This window comes from Staurois parvus, unplaced genomic scaffold (assembly GCF_062004578.1).
Source record: "Staurois parvus isolate SC_StPar_1 unplaced genomic scaffold, SC_StPar_1.0 ptg001451l, whole genome shotgun sequence".
Taxonomy (NCBI): Eukaryota; Metazoa; Chordata; class Amphibia; order Anura; family Ranidae; genus Staurois; species Staurois parvus.
The window spans coordinates 1,469,132-1,488,676 of record NW_028319247.1 but is presented as its reverse complement, the minus strand read 5'-3'; the positions used below and the strand labels follow the sequence as shown (position 1 = coordinate 1,488,676).

The following is a 19,545-nucleotide window of genomic DNA, read 5'->3' as shown; positions in this document are numbered from 1 at the left end:
TGCGCATTAAGTTTGCGCTTCCGGTGAGTGGGCAATCTTTCCATTTGTCGCATGTCACCGGAATACTACTGGTTCAGAAGTTTTTCATCCGTTAATAACCATTGGGGACTAATAATAAACACAGTGCAGCACTTATAATAAACCTAATATGATAAATACTTCCCAATATAAACAGTGAAATATACTGATGATGGTGAAAAAAATCTTATATTCATATATAGGTGCACAACACTCAATTCCCCCTATATAAATCCACACTTCTTATTGTTCTTATATGTATATAGATCTATTTAACCATTTAAACTTTCTAACTCTGCTACCAGGGTACCTTTCATTTTTAAATATTTTTCTGATGTTTTAAACTCATACCATCTACCCCACATCTTTCTAATTGTTTCCATTTCATCTTTTTCCATGTAACGAAGTTCCTCCATTCCATTAACATATTCATTTCTGTCTATCCAATCCCTCATTGTTGGAAGGTCCTGGGCCTGCCAAAACGTAGGGATTAAGCCTTTTGCCTTGCTAGTCAGATGGAATAATAAACTGTTTTTATATTGTTTTACTGACATCTTCATACTAGCGCATTATGACATTACCTTGCAGGGGACTTCTTTTTTTGTTGTTTTCTTTCCTGTGGTTTATTACCGCTTTAAGCCGCGTATGACCAGCATTGCCTTGAGCTTAGAGGATCATTGTTAATATTCTGGATAAAAGTGGGTCCAGTGACTTTTCTACCTTATATCTTGGCCCTCTTAAACAGGAATAATAGTAATAATGGCTAGGCTAGATAATATACCCAGGTCAACAGACAGGTTTGCAGTGCTGGGTTTACATCTGAAGCCTTTATCAGTTCAGGGGGGGTTTTCTTAGAGATAAATGCATTATAATGGCACCTGCAATAAAACACTTGAAATGCCCTGATGATCCTAAAACAATACCTGCAGGCTGTAGCTAAGTTATTCTGCACCTTCCATTATCTTTTCATCACTCTGTTGTTAACTTGTAAGGGGCAGAGTAGATACTGCAGGCCCTGAGGCTACACCGCATCTGTAAGCAACCATCTTAGTACCAGCTGCCTTGTTACCGCAAACAAGACCCGCTGAAAAAAATCATATCAGGTCATTGGACTTCATCATACATGCACAGAGGCTGGATCGTCAGTCGCCGCAGAACATCTTGTCAACTATGAAATGTCCCCTTTGCAGATTGACAGGTATGCATTGGGAGAGGTCATGTAGCCACAGGCCATGTTTTTTCACTGGGGAGGGGGAAATGGTCAACTAAAAAACTTGCCCAAGCAGCAATTTCCCCTCCGAGGCCACATTGTCCTCATTTAAAACATAATGAGCACAGCTCAGGTAGTCATTCTTTATCTCCCCCCTTCCCCCAGGTGAAACAATGAAGTTGCAAAGGAAGAAAACAAATAGTAAAGTTTTGAATGAGCGGGACCCCAGCGCCCTTCTCCTTTTGTTGCTCACTCACTCCACCTGCCTTTCAAATGTGATATAGAAATCAGCAAGTGCTTGAAGACACTGAAAGCAGCAGGTGTTTCCGATTTCCTCGCGGAGAGTACAGTGTATTGTTTTGCTTTTCACCCTTCCCTAGTAGAATGTTGACTCTTTTAGCGTGCACCTGTCATATAGAGTATGCAGCTGCTGTAGAACTACAGGTCTCAGCATGCTCTGTCGCTGGATTTAATATGTTGCAGACTCTGCATGAAATCTACAATCAGTTATGTGGTTCCTGCAAAAATTGGGACCCGCTTACAACTGGACTGCCTGATTTTAACAAAAGGGGGGTGATCAAGGGGGCCCTGTGCAAGACCAATGTTTGGGCCCCCATTCAACATGAACACTTAATGGTGTTTTGATTGACAGAGATAGAAGTTAGCTGTGTCCGGGTCTACAGACAGTAAGAAGGGATCTCAACAGCCATATGACCCATATTATGTATGGACAGGCCCCTAGATCCAAGAGGGCCCTTGTGCACCTGCACAGTCTGTACAAATAGTTCATCAGGATCAGGGCCCTCAAATCCCTCTTGTATTGATCTGTATTGTTGCTGTATTGTCTCCCGTTATATTGTAAAGCGCTGAGCAAACTGTTGGCGCCATAAATCCTGTATAATAATAATAATAATCTGCCCTTCAGTACCATTCAGAGATGAAAGTATACAAATAATACACACATTTTTATTATTATGTATTTAGCGGTCTTGTCTTCCCCTTTTAGGGTTGTAGCCAATGAGATTTGTGTACCATTTTTGTGGTTAATAACATCACAAATGTTAAAAAATAAAGAAACATTGTTCTATAAATTAATTTTTTTTATTTATTGAATATCAATAAATTGTGTTTATAAAAAAAAAAGTTTCAACAGTACAAAATGTGGCAGATAAAAATATAAATACCAGTGTACCTTTCGAAAATGTAAACATTTCTTTTGTAAGGATTATGTAGAAAAAAAACATAAAAAAAAAAAAAAAAAAAAAAAAAAAAAAAAAGAATGTACAGATGCTAAAAAATGCATTGAACTGACACCTGTCAATAGACATAAATATTTTCTTTATAGTCTTGCTGGTTCACCTGTCTGCGGGCTGACTTGCACAATCATCCATTGTATGGCCTGACAACTGCCCGCTATTAATCTGAGCGCCCGTGAATGGCAGTTGTTTTAAAGAGCTGTATTAACAGGTGCTGGAGAGCTTTGTAAACACAATTGTTATTTGGTAACAGCGACCAGCTCTCGCTTTCCTGACCATTGTTCTCAGAGCGGCCTCTAAAGATCCATCATGGTGCCGCATCCAAACAGCTGCCCTGTAAGTGTGATATTATTATTGCATAGTAACACCTTGGCTGAAAAGTACTTGCCTTGCATATATTTATATATATATACACATGATCATAAAAATAAGACACTTTTTTACCTAACACTTTCATTCTGTCCTTCATAAAAAAATAGAGGAATTAGCCTATCTCTGCTTCCAAAAATACAGGTAAAAAATAACTTTTTTTTCTTTTGCCATTAAGTTCTGCAGTCGCAGGTTCATTGGAAATACTGTGTGAACAGTCTAGTGTGCACATGAATGTAGTGTTATCTAGGAGACTGCAAGGAAAGTCTGGAAGGCAGAGAGCTAGTTTCGGCACCTAAGAGCATGTTTTTTGATACAAGTGTAATAGGTCCCCATGTGATTGCTGCGCGCTTGCTACACCATAGCCAGGGAATAGTTTAAGTCAGGGAGAGACTTGGCTCCCTCTGCATTGTCTGTAAAAGTCACTCGGGCACAAGGGAGCGTTCAGTGGGTTCCCGAACAGCCCGTCTCCTCGTGCTTGTGAAGGAGTGACATTCTGGAGAAAGTCCTGGAGCAGGTTTTGCACTGGTACTTCTTGACGTCTGAGTGCGTCTGCAGGTGGGCTCGGAGGTTCGAGCGGTCCGCGAAGGCCCGGTTACAATGCGTGCAGGAGAAGGGTTTTTCACCTGTCAAAAAAAAGAAAACAGAAAATACATTTCCATTAATGATCAAGAACAATTATTCACTTTATAATTTTTAATTAGTAAAAAGATCCCAATTACCCCATCAAAGGGACAAGGTGTTGGGTCTGCAAGGGCGTGTAAGATTTAAGATTGTGAAAATAAAGTGCTTAATTAAATTGGCATTCAGCCTTTTGTATAAGATGCTAATGGTCACATGGCTAGTGTTCTATGAGGCATTTATCCAACACAATTAATGGCATTTGATTTCCCTTTGCATAGCCTTTAGCACTTGAAGAGGGTGTGAAATTAGTCCCATACAACTCACAACAATCAGACTGGATGCAATGAGGGAGTCTACATCCCAATACAACCCGACAGCTGCAAGTACACAGGCCATACAACTGTACAGTAACAGGTGCAATTCACAGGCCCACCCTACACAACATCCGCTCTACCTTCTAAAAAAGAATTGCCGTAGCTGAAATAATCCACATTTATTTTAATTTTTTTCCTTTTTGTCATTCCTAAATAAACTCTAGGCCTCTCGACCACCAACACACAACCCATCCTAAAAGGAAGCAGCTGACCTCAAAAATAAGGCTTAGAATCTTAAGTCCCTCAACTGCCAATAAATATCAGTTTTTTACAAAAAAGTTTAAGAATTTTTGAGACAAAGTCATACAGAGCTGAAGATCCTTACCTGTGTGAGTTCTGATATGTCCCTGGAGAAGCCACGGTCTGGAGAAGGCTTTGCCGCAGATTTTGCAGACGCAAGGAAGAGTGTGACTCCTGATATGCATCTTCAGGGCCCCAAGGCTGACATATTCCTTGTCACAGTATTTGCAGCTGAAGGATTTTCTGGTTTGTGAGTCACAGTGCAGTTGCTTATGTTTGGACAGTCCAGCGAAAGTAGAGTAAGACTTGTTGCATTGGTTGCAGTGGAACTTCTCAGCTTCTGTGGCAGAGGACGCCGGACTGGGGGGGTCGGAGGTCTTGCCCTCGTCGTCCTCACTGGAGAAAGATGTGAGGTCCAGGGGCTTGGAATCATCACTGGACATGGAAATGGGGGACTTGCTGTAGTCGGGGTCAGTGGTGAAGAAGGTAGTAAGTAAGCTGGTGTCCCAGACCAAAGGTGGGAAGTAAGCTCCAGTGGTCAGGATCTCCGGGTGGGGAATGACAGGTATGGGGTATTTGTCATAGAGGAATGGAGAGATATACACTGTAACAAAAAAAACAAAAACAAAACATATCCATAAGCTCTTTAATCTAGAACCATGCCCAAACTACATATATGTTCACAAAGAGAATAAAAGAAAAAATATGCAACACATACATGCTGCCATTTATAGTATACATTGTCTAGCTTTTATTTATAGTATGCATGCTATACATTTTTATTATAGTATGCATGGTCTACTTTTTTTTATAGTATGTATGGTCTACTTTTAGTATGCATGGTCTACTTTTTATTATATTATGCATTGTCTATTTTTTTTATTATAGTATGCATTGTCTACATTTTATTTATAGTATGCATGGTCTACTTTTTTTTTATTATAGTATGCATGCTCAACATTTTTATTATAGTATGCATGGTCTACATTTTTATTATAGTATGCATGGTCTACTTTTTATTATAGTATGCATGCTCTACTTTTTATTATAGTATGCATGGTCTACTTTTTATTATAGTATGCATGGTCTACTTTTTATTATAGTATGCATGGTCTACATTTTATTATAGTATGCATGCTCTACTTTTTATTATAGTATGCATGGTCTACTTTTTATTATAGTATGCATTGTCTACATTTTATTTATAGTATACATGGTCTACTTTTTATTTACAGCATGCATTATCTACTTTTTTTTATTATAGTATGCATCATCTACTTTTATTATAGTATGCGTGGTCTTCTTTTTGTGTGTGACATTATGCATTTCACTGTACTTGATACTTGCACATATCACAATAAACCTTATATAAGTAAAGTAAATAAAGAATAGAATACACAAATATGTAAGCATATAGCTAGAAAGACATTCTTTGGAGAATGGAACCAAGAAATGCAAATGTTGCATGTTTAAATGTATGAAAACATCATACTAGTTTACACCTATAAAAATCACAGTGTAGCACAATGCAACTTATAACATTGTATACAACTTCTAATAACATTGTAGCACAATACAACCTATAATAACATTGTATACAACTTCTAATAACATTGTAGCACAATACAACCTATAATAACATTGTATACCACTTATAATAACATTGTAGCACAATACAACCTATAATAACATTGTATACCACTTATAATAACATTGTAGCACAATGCAAACATTGTATTTTAACACAGCTGGCTAGAATAAGATTAGACCCTTTGCACTGTTTAGAGGAAATTGGGCTTTTCTGTATCTGATGGGCTTACCTGTCTGGCTCTCCAGCTCGCTGTAGTTGGGTTTCTTGGAGGCACAGAAGTGTTTCTTCACCAGGAATGATCGAGGCATCTTGCTGACGAGGAAGCAGCAGCAATACACAGAGAAGGATCTTACATGGGACTCCACACACTAGGATTTAAAGGAAAGGCACTGACTTGCTGAGCCCTCCACTGGCTAATATGCAGCCCTCCAGGCCGGGGGAGGGGCTATGCAGATGAGTATTGTCAAGCCTGGGCCAGTCAGCAGGCAGGGGGTGTGGTGCCAAGTTGCAGTGTCCCCATTCCAGCAGGTGCCTGGAGCTGTGAGTTTTTTGGATGCTTTCCCCACCCCTATAATAGAGCTGTGCAAACGTTTTATTGTATCTGAAGGCAATCTCCCTGCCTGCTCCTCCTCCACTATACCTGCACTGGGGAGAGAGGGGGGGATTTTATTTTTTAGGTCACTAATCATTAACTTTGCAGCAAAAAAAAAGAGAGAGAGAGAGAGAGAGAGGGGTCCCTGAGATTAGACTGACTACATGGGGTCTTTCAGAGACTTATCCCCCCTTTGCACATCCCAATACATAGTAGCCAAACAAGAAAACTCCTTTGTGGCCGCTAAGCCGACACTTTACTCAGACAATGGAAGCCCACGGCTTGTTCAAATAGGTTTTCTTTCTTTATTTTCTTTACTTACACAAATGTGGATCTCTTCTTTACAAACTGCCTTTTATTCTGCCGCTGTTTTGTCTTCTGTAGGGCAGTGTGGTATTTGCACACTGTTGTTGGGTCGATTGAGCGTAACGCGATGCGAAGCTGTAAGACGACGTCAATCCTAGAGAGGATTTGTGTTCTGCTCTGACCTGATCTGATCTGCGAGGATAGCGTTTGATTCATTCACACCAGAAATTGTGTGTTTTTGCATGCGCAGTGACGTGCATTTGAAGCACGCTTTTACGCACATTTGTATGCATTTGTGGTGCATTTTCCCCCATGCTGATAATTCCTTTGAGATCACTTCCTTCTTCTTTGGGCTTTTATGTGCATTGCACTGTGTAGCAGTGCAATTATGTGCATTTGCAGAGCAGAAAAATGCAGCTTGTTGTACTCTTTTTCACTGCATAGTCTGAACTATGCACATGGGATAACCTGGATTTTGGACTGTCTATGCCAGTGGTCTCCAAACTGCAGCCCTTTGCTTGCCTTTATCAGGCCCTTGTGGCATTGACATGGCCACTAACAGTGACACCAACGATGGGGCACTATTCCTTCCACTGACACCAACAATGGGGCACTAATCCTCCCACTGACACCAACAATGGGGCACTATTCTTCCCACTGACACCAATGATGGGGCACTATTCCTCCCACTGACACCAATGATGGGGCACTATTCCTCCCACTGATACCAACGATGGGGCACTATTCCTCCCACTGACACCAATGATGGGACACTAATCCTCCCACTGACACCAATGATGGGGCACTAATCCTTCCACTGATACAATGATGGGGCACTATTCCTCCCACTGATACCAATGATGGGGCACTAATCCTCCCACTGACACCAATGATGGGGCACTAATCCTCCCACTGACACCAATGATGGGGCACTAATCCTCCCACTGACACCAACGATGGGGCACTAATCCTCCCACTGACACCAATGATGGGGCACTAATCCTTCCACTGATACAATGATGGGGCAATATTCCTCCCACTGATACCAATGATGGGGCACTATTCCTCCCACTGACACCAACAATGTGGCACTAATCCTTCCACTGATACCAACGATGGGGCACTATTCCTCCCACTGACACCAATGATTGGGCACTATTCCTCCCCCTGACACCAATTATGGGGCACTATTCCTTCCACTGACACCAATGATGGGGCACTATTCTTCCCACTGACACCAATGATGGGGCACTATTCCTCCCCCTGACACCAATTATGGGGCACTATTCCTTCCACTGACACCACTGATGGGGCACGATTCCTTCCACTGACACCAATGATGGGACACTATTCCTCCCACTGACACCAATGATGGGGCACGATTCCTCCCCCTGACACCAATTATGGGGCACGATTCCTTCCACTGACACCACTGATGGGGCACGATTCCTTCCACTGACACCAATGATGGGACACTATTCCTCCCACTGACACCAATGATGGGACACTATTCCTCCCACTGATACCAATGATGGGACACTATTCCTCCCACTGATACCAATGATGGGGCACTATTCCTTCCACTGACACCAGTGATGGGGCACTATTCCTCCCACTGACACCAATGATGGGGCACTATTCCTTCCACTGACACCAATGATGGGGCACTATTCTTCCCACTGATACCAATGATGGGGCACTATTCCTCCCATTGATACCAATGATGGGGCACTATTCCTCCCACCGATACCAATGATGGGGCATTATTCCTCCCACCAATACCAATGATGGGGCACTATTCCTCCCACTGATACCAATGATGGGGCACTATTCCTCCCACTGATACCAATGATGGGGCACTATTCCTCCCACTGATACCAATGATGGAGCACTATTCCTCCCACTGATACCAATGATGGGGCACTATTCCTCCCACTGATACCAATGATGGGACACTGTTCCTCCCACTGACACCAATGATGGGGCACTATTCCTCCCACCGATACCAATGATGGGGCACTATTCCTTCCACTGGTACCAATGATGGGGCACTATTCCTCCCACTGATACCAATGATGGGGCACTATTCCTTCCACTGGTACCAATGATGGGGCACTATTCCTTCCACTGACACCGATGACGGGGCACTATTCCTCCCACTGACACCAATGATGGGACACTATTCCTCCCACTGATACCAATGATGGGACACTATTCCTCCCACTGATACCAATGATGGGGCACTATTCCTCCCACTGATACCAATGATGGGGCACTATTCCTCCCACCGATACCAATGATGGGGCACTATTCTTTCCACTGACACCAACTATTTCTCCCCATAATACCAAAGATCAGGTATTTGTTCCCACTGGGCACAGCCCAGCCCCTCTAAAGTCTGAAGGACAGTATACTTGACCTTTCTTTAGAACGTTTGGAGACCCCTGGTCTATTCAGTAGGAGTGCAGTCAAAAATGCATCCCACTACAACAGGTGTGAATGGGCCCTTAGTTTACTAAAGCATAAATAATATACATTATTCGTTTTACATCTCAGATCCCCTCCAGCCTCTTTCAGGCACTTCCTGTGTAAACGCGTTCACTTCAATGTCAACTGCCCACCATTGCTCACGATCGGCTTCCTGATGATAATGGTAAGCAATGCCTGCGTAATGTGTGTTAGCACGGCTCCCTATAGTTTCCAGCAGAGCTACATGTGACAACGTGACAACGCAGCACAACACAACAGGGACACAGTTGTCACCCCCATAACAAAATAAATATGTCTCAACAAGGCCATTCATGGCAGGATCCCCAGATTATTATTTTGTTTTAATGAAAACATTGAAAATTTGAAGTCTTGACTGTTGTTCATTGAGAGAATCCACACTCATGCCTTATATCCTGTCGTATTTATGTTACTGGACTGCCACTATCCTATTTGCAAAATCCTAATCAGAAATATTGAAAAATCTGAGACTTTAGTGATTTTGCTTAGATCTACAGTACCTTAGGGCTGGTTCATACCCACCCAATGCAGTCCTACCGCATCTGGTGTGAATCGGCCCTCAAAGCCAGAGTCTTTGCACTGAGCTTCAATAAGCTTCCTCTTCTTCTTGACCTACAAATCTCTATATGGTTCTCATCATACCAGAATGCGGTGCAGAAAACCCACATTCTGTGCGCCTTTCCCGCACCGCATTTGAAACGCACTGCAGTTGCGATCTGCAGTAGGTTTCCATAATATTATTATTATTATACAGGAGTGTTTGCTCAGCGCTTTACATTATAGTGGGAGACAATACAGTAACAATACAGTTCAGTACAAGAGGGAATTGAGGGCCCTGATCCTGGGAGCTTACAATCTAGGAGGGAGGGGTGAATGGTACAATAGGTAAAAACTGTGGGGGATGGAGTGGCTGGAAGACTAGAGGATTCCAGTGTTAGTAGAGGGCGGGATAGGCTTCCCTGAAGAGATAGGTTTTCAGTGATCGCCTAAAGGTAAGTAGAGTAGGTGATAGTCTCATAGATTGGGGTAGGGAGTTCCAGAGGGTGGGTGACGCCCTGCAGAAGTCTTGAAGACGAGCATGGGAGGAGGAAATAAGGGAGCTAGAGAGTAGGAGGTCTTGCGAGGAGCGGAGTGTACGGTTTGGGTGATATTTAGAGATAAGATCGGATATGTAAATATTAAGTTAATGACACCCCAAACGCAGGTCACAAACGCAGTGCGTTTCCCCGCATCAGAACACATGGTACAAAAGTACCACGCAATGCGGTTGCAGCAAGTTTGCTAAAATAGTGCATGCATTGCTTTTGGTGGGTTGCATTTTGAATGGGCTGAAATCACACTGCACACAACTGCATGCAAATCGCACGGGAATACACAGTGCACTCCTGTGCGATTCTGGGTGTGAAGCGATCCTAAAGGAAAGTCGGTAATAAACATATCTCTATATGTAACACAAAAGTAGGGAAGAGCTAGCTTGTCAATATGAGATTGTTGGACAATCCAGGTAAACGTATAAGTAAAGACAACAAGCACTTACCTTGGCTTCATATAAAATGCCTCCACTTACAGAGTGCTGGATTCAAATAATCAGTCCTTTTGTCTCTGTAAATATGTAAATACCCGGCTTGGAATTGTTTGGGATCAGGACAAATAACATGATTAACATATTTATCCAGCACAGGATTTTGGTGCTAAAAACCATTGTAAAGTAAAGGAATAAAGGAGATGGGTGTTGCTGTGTTTGTTGTAAATAGACCAAAAAGTAGTTTTTTTTTGGGGGGGTATCAAAATAACATAATAAGCCCTCATGCACACAATGTTTTTACAGCATCTGTTTTTCGCATTTGACATTTTTTTCTACAGTCAATAAACTCCCCAGCATGTTATCCTATGTGTCCATGCACACATACTGTAATCAACATTTGTTGGCTGGAAAAAAGACCCAAAACTAGTGGGTTTCTAGAGGAGTTTTTCAGCTGTAAAAATGATCTAAAACTGAAAAACTCGTTAAAACATAGTAAAACGCAACAACCCGGCCTTTTTGGACTTTGATTTAAAAAAAAAAAAAATGCTAAAAAATGCAAACGCGGGAAAACAGCGCTAAACGCAGCAAAACGCTAATGCAAAAATGTTATAAAAAGCTGAAAAAAGGGGGGGGGGGTGTTTAATGTGACTTGACACAGCTAACTTTACCAGCGTTATCAAAACGTCAAGTGTGGATGAGGGCTAACACCTACCACCTACCAACAGGGATTAAAGACGCGCTAAAGGGTTAATTGGTGAAATTGGGTGCAAACTCTCCCACCATTAGGCTTCACAATAGCGCTTTATGGGGGTGCAATTCATGTTGTATTTCAAGGAGTCATACTTTTGTGGGTAAAATACACAAACAAATGTTAATATAACACCCTTAGGTTGGTGGGTAGGTGTAACCATTACCATAATAATACCTACCAATATAAGGGGACTTTCTTAGAAAGGGTTATCCTACAGTTACTTTCATTTTTTTTTACCCACATAAGTACGACTCTTTGAAATAAAACATGAATGGCACCCCCCTCCCCCCATACCTAATGGTGGTACAGTTTGCAGCCAATTTCACCAATTAACCGTCCAGCACGTCTTTAATCTCTGAGACCCCCCCCCCCCCCTTCCCAGGTCTAACTCATACTGAAATTGTTAGTAAGAGTTTCAGGGAAGGATATTTTTTTTTTGAACTTTGATTGAGGCTGGCCACACGTGTTGACCAGATGGCACCTGTCCCCCTATCCAACACCCCCCCACCGGCCACATTCCTCTGACACCAGAGCACAGACAGGTGACAGCAGACCCAGTGGAATTCTGTCTCCTGCAGGTCCCTTTTAACTTACCAGGCTCTCTCATCTTAGCCATGGGAGGCTGGGAAATGGCAGAATGGACTGATAACCCTGCATGGAATTGCAATGCGACTTTTTTGCTTCTGTTTATCCAGAAGCTGCTGGATGTCTCCTGTTAAGTTTTGGAAAGACTGTTCAAAAAAAGAAGAAGAGAAATCACGGCTCGTGTGTGTAGGCCAAAACATTTTTTTTTTCAACAGATGATAAAACATTTATTTTAGTTCAGGATGGAACAGGAAAGGGTTAAAACCCATCATTTTTTTTTTTAGCATTGTACCACACTTTTCTTCAATTACTGTCCTGGAGACACAACAGATAGTGGAAATCTGCCAAAGTAAGATGAATTCACTTACACGGCTGTCCCCATTGGAGAAGTTCCCCTCAACCCTTGTTCTGAGACACCTCTAAACGTTTGCACCCCCTTTAACTTCCTGTTGTGATGGTCAACAAAACTGCCATAGTTTTTTTTTGGTTTTATTTTATTTCACTTCTAACACTTACCCCCGGTTCACATATATGCGGGTGTGTGGGCCGCGATTTGCGCGGGCACAAGAGCTCATTCATTTGAAAGTCCCTGCACTTCTTTTGAAAACGCAGCTCGCATGGGAACCTCAATTCTCAGTACGGTTGTGTTTTCCAGTGCGGGAGGCGTGCCATTAGAACAAATGGCACCCGCCCGCAGGTCCCCATTCCTCTGTGCGGGTGGTGCGGCTGCACGGATTTTCGTGTCGATCCGCAGCCGCACCACCCACACATATGTGAACCTAGCCTTATAGGTAAAGTTGATCCAGGGAACATCCAATTGCCTCTCGGAGGATCAGGAAATAATTTTTTCCCTGCAGGAGCAAATTGTATCGTGCTTTGCTGGTTTTTGTTTGCCTTTCTTTGGATCAACTGTGGGTGTAGGATTATAACTTCTTTTTTTTTTATTAATGGTTGAACTGGATGGACTTTTGTCTTTTTTTCAGCCAAACTATGTAACTATATAATTCAGTTTCAGGTTGTTCTGTTAAGGCCTCATGCGCACAGGGCATTTTTGCAGCCACCTTTAGGGGCGTCAGGCGATTTCTTTTTTTTTTTTACAGCTTCCAAATGCCCCTCCATGTTATCCAATGGGTCCATGTACACATAGGAGGTTATTTACTAAAGCTGGAGAGTGCAAAATCTGGTGTAGCTGTGCATAGAAACCAATCAGCTTCCAGGTTTTATTGCCGAAGCTTAATTGAACAAGCTGAGCTTAGAAGCTGATTGGCTGCTATGTACAGACGCACCAGATTCTGAGTAAGCCAGGTTAAGTAAATCTAACTCATAGACTTTTAGAAGATTTTAGTGGCAGGGGCTTTTAGGAGCTGTAAACCAAAAATCCACAGCCAGTGTGTCCAGGAGCAGCAGGGTTTGGCCAGAAAAAAAATGCTTGATGCGTGTAAATGCATGTAAACGCATCTAAACCTAAATGCTAGACGGTTTAGCGCTTGAGCGTTACTTCATTTCAATGCCTAGAATAAACTATTATTCTGACCAACGAAATGAATAAATAATGAATGATCAATATTGAATAAACGATCAATAATGAATAAACGCGCCTAAATGCTTGTAAAAGCACTTTTACAAGCATCAGGCGTTCCTCGAGGAGCAGCGTTTTTTAAGCGTCCTGTGTGCATGAAGCCTAATAAGTTGTATTTAAATGTTTCAATTTATTGCCTGGATTTGACTTCACAATCAGCCTAAACTCTGGGGCTCAGTCTTACTCATGGGTGGTCGGTTGCTTCGTTTCTGACCATTACTTGCAATTTTCTTGCTATTCTCAGGGGCTCAAAAGTAGTTGATATTGACTAAAAATTGCCACATTGATGGCCAGGTTGGGGCTTTGTTCAGAGCTTTAGTGGAAAGATGTGGGGTTGTCAGAGTGAAGTTTGGATCACCTTGCCTTTGAGGAAGTCTATCACTGCATCCTACGGAAAGTGCACCAGAAAATGTTGCATGCGTGGCTGAACACGTCACTGATGTGCCAACAGACATAGGCGAGAGGTTGTGACCTGTGTACGTTGAGATCACCTGTACAGGTAAGCCCATGCACTGAGCTGAAACCCCCCCACCCCCGCCTTATCTAGAGGGAAACAGACAGCAGCCAGAAAAATCAAACCTCAAAAATGATTGACTGGAGGGGATATCTGCTAAGATCCGGGTGGACCCCATGCAATACAGGAACAGCTGCAATGAGGTTCAGCGTTCCCAGCCTTGACAAGAAAGGGTTAACCTTGCACTGATAACCTGTCCAGCTAATGAGGTGCTTATCTGTGCAGTGACAGATAAATGACACTTGTTGGAGTCTGGGCCAACAATGAAAGTACAATAATCAAGGTGTCCTCACTATACAAACACTATGTATAGGTGGAGCTCTAGGAGTCCAACTCCAAATGCCTCAACTGGATCACCTGTAGAGGTGGGATGGTTCCTGACACCTCTTTATTCTTTATGTATGCAATGTCCTGTGTCTGTACATGAATGTCTCTGGGACTGGCATTGTAATGTCTAGGCAGGTCCTGTAATGCTACCAAGTGGTCATATCGTAGTACTACATCTGCAAACTACAAATACAAAGGGTGTTTGATGATTGTTTACTGTATATGCAGAATGGTAATTATTATTATTATTATACAGGATTTATGGGGCCAACAGTTTGCTCAGCGCTTTACAATATAACGGGAGACAATACAGCAACAATACAGTTCAATACAAGAGGGATAGGAGGGCCCTGATCCTGGGAGCTTACAATCTAGGATATTATGTGTGTGTATTATATATATATATTTATGTTGTAGCCCTGATGAAGGGGGTCGATATGTGGCCCCAGAAACACTTTGGCTTTTGTACCCAGTTCATGTTTGAAATAAAACCTTACTTTGGAATCCAATAATTCGATGTGGTGCCTTGATTTAATTTTCAGTTACAGTCTTCACATCCTGAGGTTATCATGGTAGTTCCTTGGTGCACAGAGACAGCCCAGATGCTCCACAGGGACACTATCAGCACAACATCCCCAACAGTACTGAATCATATTTACCATTATCTTAAAGCAAGCCATAGATGAGTGGTCTCCAAACTGCAGGCCGGGGCTGGATGTGACCCTTTGCTTGCCTTTACCTGGTCCTTGGGGCACTATTCCTCCCACTGACACCACCAATGGGTCACTATTCCTTCAACTGACACCAACAATGGAGTACTATACTTCCCATTCCCACTATTTCTTCCACTGACACCAATAATTCCTGTCACAGACACCAATGATGGGGCACTATTCCTCCCACTGACACCAATGATGGGGCACTATTCCTCCGACTGATACCAATGACGAGGCACCATTCCTCCCACTGACACCAATGATGGGGCACTATTCCTCCCACTGACACCAATGATGGGGCACTATTCCTCCGACTGATACCAATGACGGGGCACCATTCCTCCCACTGACACCAATGATGGGGCACTATTCCTCCCACTGATACCAATGATGGGACACTATTCCTCCCACTGATACCAATGATGGGGCACTATTCCTCCCACTGACACCAATGATGGGGCACTATTCCTCCCACTGATACCAATGATGGGGCACTATTCCTCCCACTGATACCAATGATGGGGCACTATTCCTCCCACTGATACCAATGATGGGGCACTATTCCTCCCACTGATACCAATGATGGGGCACTATTCCTCCCACTGATACCAATGATGGGGCACTATTCCTCCCACTGATACCAATGATGGGGCACTATTCCTCCCACTGATACCAATGATGGGGCACTATTCCTCCCACTGACACCAATGATGGGGCACTATTCCTCCAACTGACACCAACAATGGGTCACTATTCCTTCAACTGATACTAACAATGGAGTACTATACCTCCCATTCCCACTATTTCTTCCACTGACACCAATGATGGGGCACTATTTCTTCCACTGACACCAATGATGGGGCACTATTTCTCCCACTGAAATCAACAATGGGTCACTATCCCTTCAACTGACACCAACAATGGAACACTATACTTCCCATTCCTACTATTTCTTCCACTGACACCAATGATGGGGCACTATTCATCCCACTGACACCAATGAGGGGGCACTATTCCTCCCACTGACACCGACAATGGGTCACTATTCCTTCAACTAACACCCACAAAGGAGCACTATACCTACCATCCCCACTATTTCTTTTACTGACACCAATTATTCCTTCCACTGACACTAAGGATGATGCACTATTCCTCTCACTGATATGAACAATGGGGCATTTTTGCTCCCATTCCCACTATTTCTTTCACTAACAACAATAATTCCTGCTACTGACACCAACAATGGGATACTATTCCTACCAATGACACCAACCATGGAGCATTATTCCTTTTTCACTGAAACCAACCAGGGAGTACTCTTCCTCCCAATACCAAAGATGGGGCACTATTCCTCCCACTGACTTCTGGACATTTTCTACTCCCACTGGCCACAGTCCGGCCCCCCAGAAAGTGTAGACCTGCCCTAGATGAATCAATTTACTTCCCTTCCCCCATCAAAACAGTCAGTGTTATACAAACCTTCCCGGCTGGCAGAACACAATGATTACTGCTAGCAGCTATAGCTGCCGACAGCAATCGCATGCTAAAAATCCAACAGGCTGATTGTGCCCAAGTTGGGTTGGGTATTATCAGCCCAGCCATAGATGGATTGAGTCTTAGCTGGTCCCTGCTGAACCAGCCCAGATTCGATCCATCTATGGCTGGCTCTAGGTTCCAGCACCATCAATCTACTACTCCATGTTTCTTTTATGGCCATTATTAATATATTTCATTACTACGGGAAATAATTGATGCATAACGCGAGTGTCCATGTGCTCTTTAAGAACTACATGATATTTTCTTTGCTAAAGCTTGGTGTATAATAAAAAAATTACCTTAACAAAAATTCTTGTTTGCATATTTTTTCATCCTTTGTTACATCCTTCGCTATATCCGCTCTCCCCGGACCCCGCATTCACTATATCCACTCTCCCCAGACCCCGCATTCACTACAATCACTCTCCCTGGACTCCGCATTCACTATATCCTGTTTGCATATTTTTTCATCCTTTGTTACATCTTATTGCTGTTGATCGCATGCAGCATCTTTGCAATTATTTTCTGTCAACAAGGTCTCCAGCAATGGCTGCACAAAACTAATCCAAAGTATAGGGAATCTAAAACAATGGGGATGGTAAAACAAAGTAAACACTACATGGTCATCCATTGCAAGATGTCTGCAGGTTATTGCATTCACTATATCTGCTCTCCCCGGACCCCGCATTCACTATATCCGCTCTCCCCGGACCCCGCCTAAACTATATCAGCTCTCCCCGGACCCCGCATTCACTATATCCGCTCTTCCCAGACCCCGCATTCACTATATCCGCTCTCCCCGGACCCGGCATTCACTATATCCGCTCTCCCTGGACCCCGCATTCACTATATCCGCTCTCCCCGGACCCCGCATTCACTATATCTGCTCTCCCCGGACCCCGCATTCACTATATTCGCTCTCCCTGGACCCGGCATTCACTATATCCGCTCTCCCCGGACCCTGCATTCACTATATCCGCTCTCCCCGGACCCCGCATTCACTATATCTGCTCTCCCCGGACCCCGCCTAAACTATATCAGCTCTCCCCGGACCCTGCATTCACTATATCCGCTCTCCCTGGACCCCACCTAAACTATATCCGCTCTCCCCAGACCCGGCATTCACTATAGCCACTCTCCCCGGTACCCGCATTCGCTATATCTGCTCTCCCCAGACCCTGCATTCACTATATCCGCTCTCCCCGGACCCCGCATTCACTATATCCACTCTCCCCAGACCCCGCATTCACTACAATCACTCTCCCTGGACTCCGCATTCACTATATCTTGTTTGCATATTTTTTCATCCTTTGTTACATCTTATTGCTGTTGATCGCATGCAGCATCTTTGCAATTATTTTCTGTCAACAAGGTCTCCAGCAATGGCTGCACAAAACTAATCCAAAGTATAGGGAATCTAAAACAATGGGGATGGTAAAACAAAGTAAACACTACATGGTCATCCATTGCAAGATGTCTGCAGGTTATTGGGGGGGGGAGGGGGGGTGAGGACACATATTGACCTTACAGTTCTGTCTGATCAAAACAAGCAACTATGCTGCCCTCTAGTGTAAGATAAAGAAATCACTGAATTCTAGGAACAATTGTTGAAATGTAAGGTATGTGCTTCCTTTAACAGCCAACCAGATTAATCCTTTCATTTTTAATATGTGCTAGAAAACTGACACAGAAGATCTGGCAGCACCTTGCAGCATTCTTTAAAAAATGAAGGAAGTTGTTTCTTTTAGGGTCCAAATAAGGATCTCCCAATACTTAAAGTGTTACTAAACCCCAAACCCGGCATTCACTGTATCCGCTCTCCCCGGACCCCACATTCACTATATTCGCTCTCCCCGGACCCGGCATTCATTATATCCGCTCTCCCCGGACCCCGCATTCATTATATCCGCTCTCCCCGGACCCCGCATTCACTATATCCGCTCTCCCCAGACCCCGCATTCACTATATCCGCTCTCCCCAGACCCCGCATTCACTATATCCGCTCTCCCCAGACCCCGCATTCACTATATCAGCTCTCCCCGGACCCCGCATTCACTATATCCGCTCTCCCCGGACCCCGCATTCACTATATCCGCTCTCCCCGGACCCCGCATTCACTATATCCGCTCTCCCCGGACCCCGCATTCACTATATTCGCTCTCCCCGGACCCCGCATTCACTATATCCGCTCTCCCCGGACCCCGCATTCACTATATCCGCTCTCCCCGGACCCCGCATTCACTATATCCGCTCTCCCCGGACCCCCCATTCACTATATTCGCTCTCCCCGGACCCGGCATTCACTATATCCGCTCTCCCCGGACCCCGCATTCACTATATCCGCTCTCCCCGGACCCCGCATTCACTATATCCGCTCTCCCCGGACCCCGCATTCACTATATCCGCTCTCCCCGGACCCCGCATTCACTATATTCGCTCTCCCTGGACCCGGCATTCACTATATCCGCTCTCCCCGGACCCCGCATTCACTATATCCGCTCTCCCCGGACCCCGCATTCACTATATTCGCTCTCCCCGGACCCGGCATTCACTATATCCGCTCTCCCTGGACCCCGCATTCACTATATCCGCTCTCCCCGGACCCCGCATTCACTATATTCGCTCTCCCTGGACCCGGCATTCACTATATCCGCTCTCCCCGGACCCTGCATTCACTATATCCGCTCTCCCCGGACCCCGCATTCACTATATCCGCTCTCCCCGGACCCCGCCTAAACTATATCAGCTCTCCCCGGACCCTGCATTCACTATATCCGCTCTCCCTGGACCCCACCCAAACTATATCCGCTCTCCCCAGACCCGGCATTCACTATAGCCACTCTCCCCGGTACCCGCATTCGCTATATCTGCTCTCCCCAGACCCCGCATTCGCTATATCCGCTCTCCCCGGACCCCGCATTCAC

At 44.0% G+C, this 19,545-nt stretch overlaps 1 protein-coding gene across 1 annotated transcript; it reads right to left on the bottom strand.

The window, feature by feature from the left end:
• Positions 1-2,307: 2,307 nt before the first annotated feature.
• SNAI1 (snail family transcriptional repressor 1) lies at positions 2,308-6,079 on the bottom strand. Its single transcript, XM_089662277.1, has 3 exons — positions 5,912-6,079; positions 4,177-4,695; positions 2,308-3,479 (listed from the first exon to the last, which is right to left on the bottom strand). Exons 1-3 carry the CDS (start codon positions 5,988-5,990, stop codon positions 3,298-3,300), a joined length of 780 nt encoding a protein of 259 aa, XP_089518403.1. The 5' UTR covers positions 5,991-6,079; the 3' UTR covers positions 2,308-3,297.
• Positions 6,080-19,545: the final 13,466 nt, after the last annotated feature.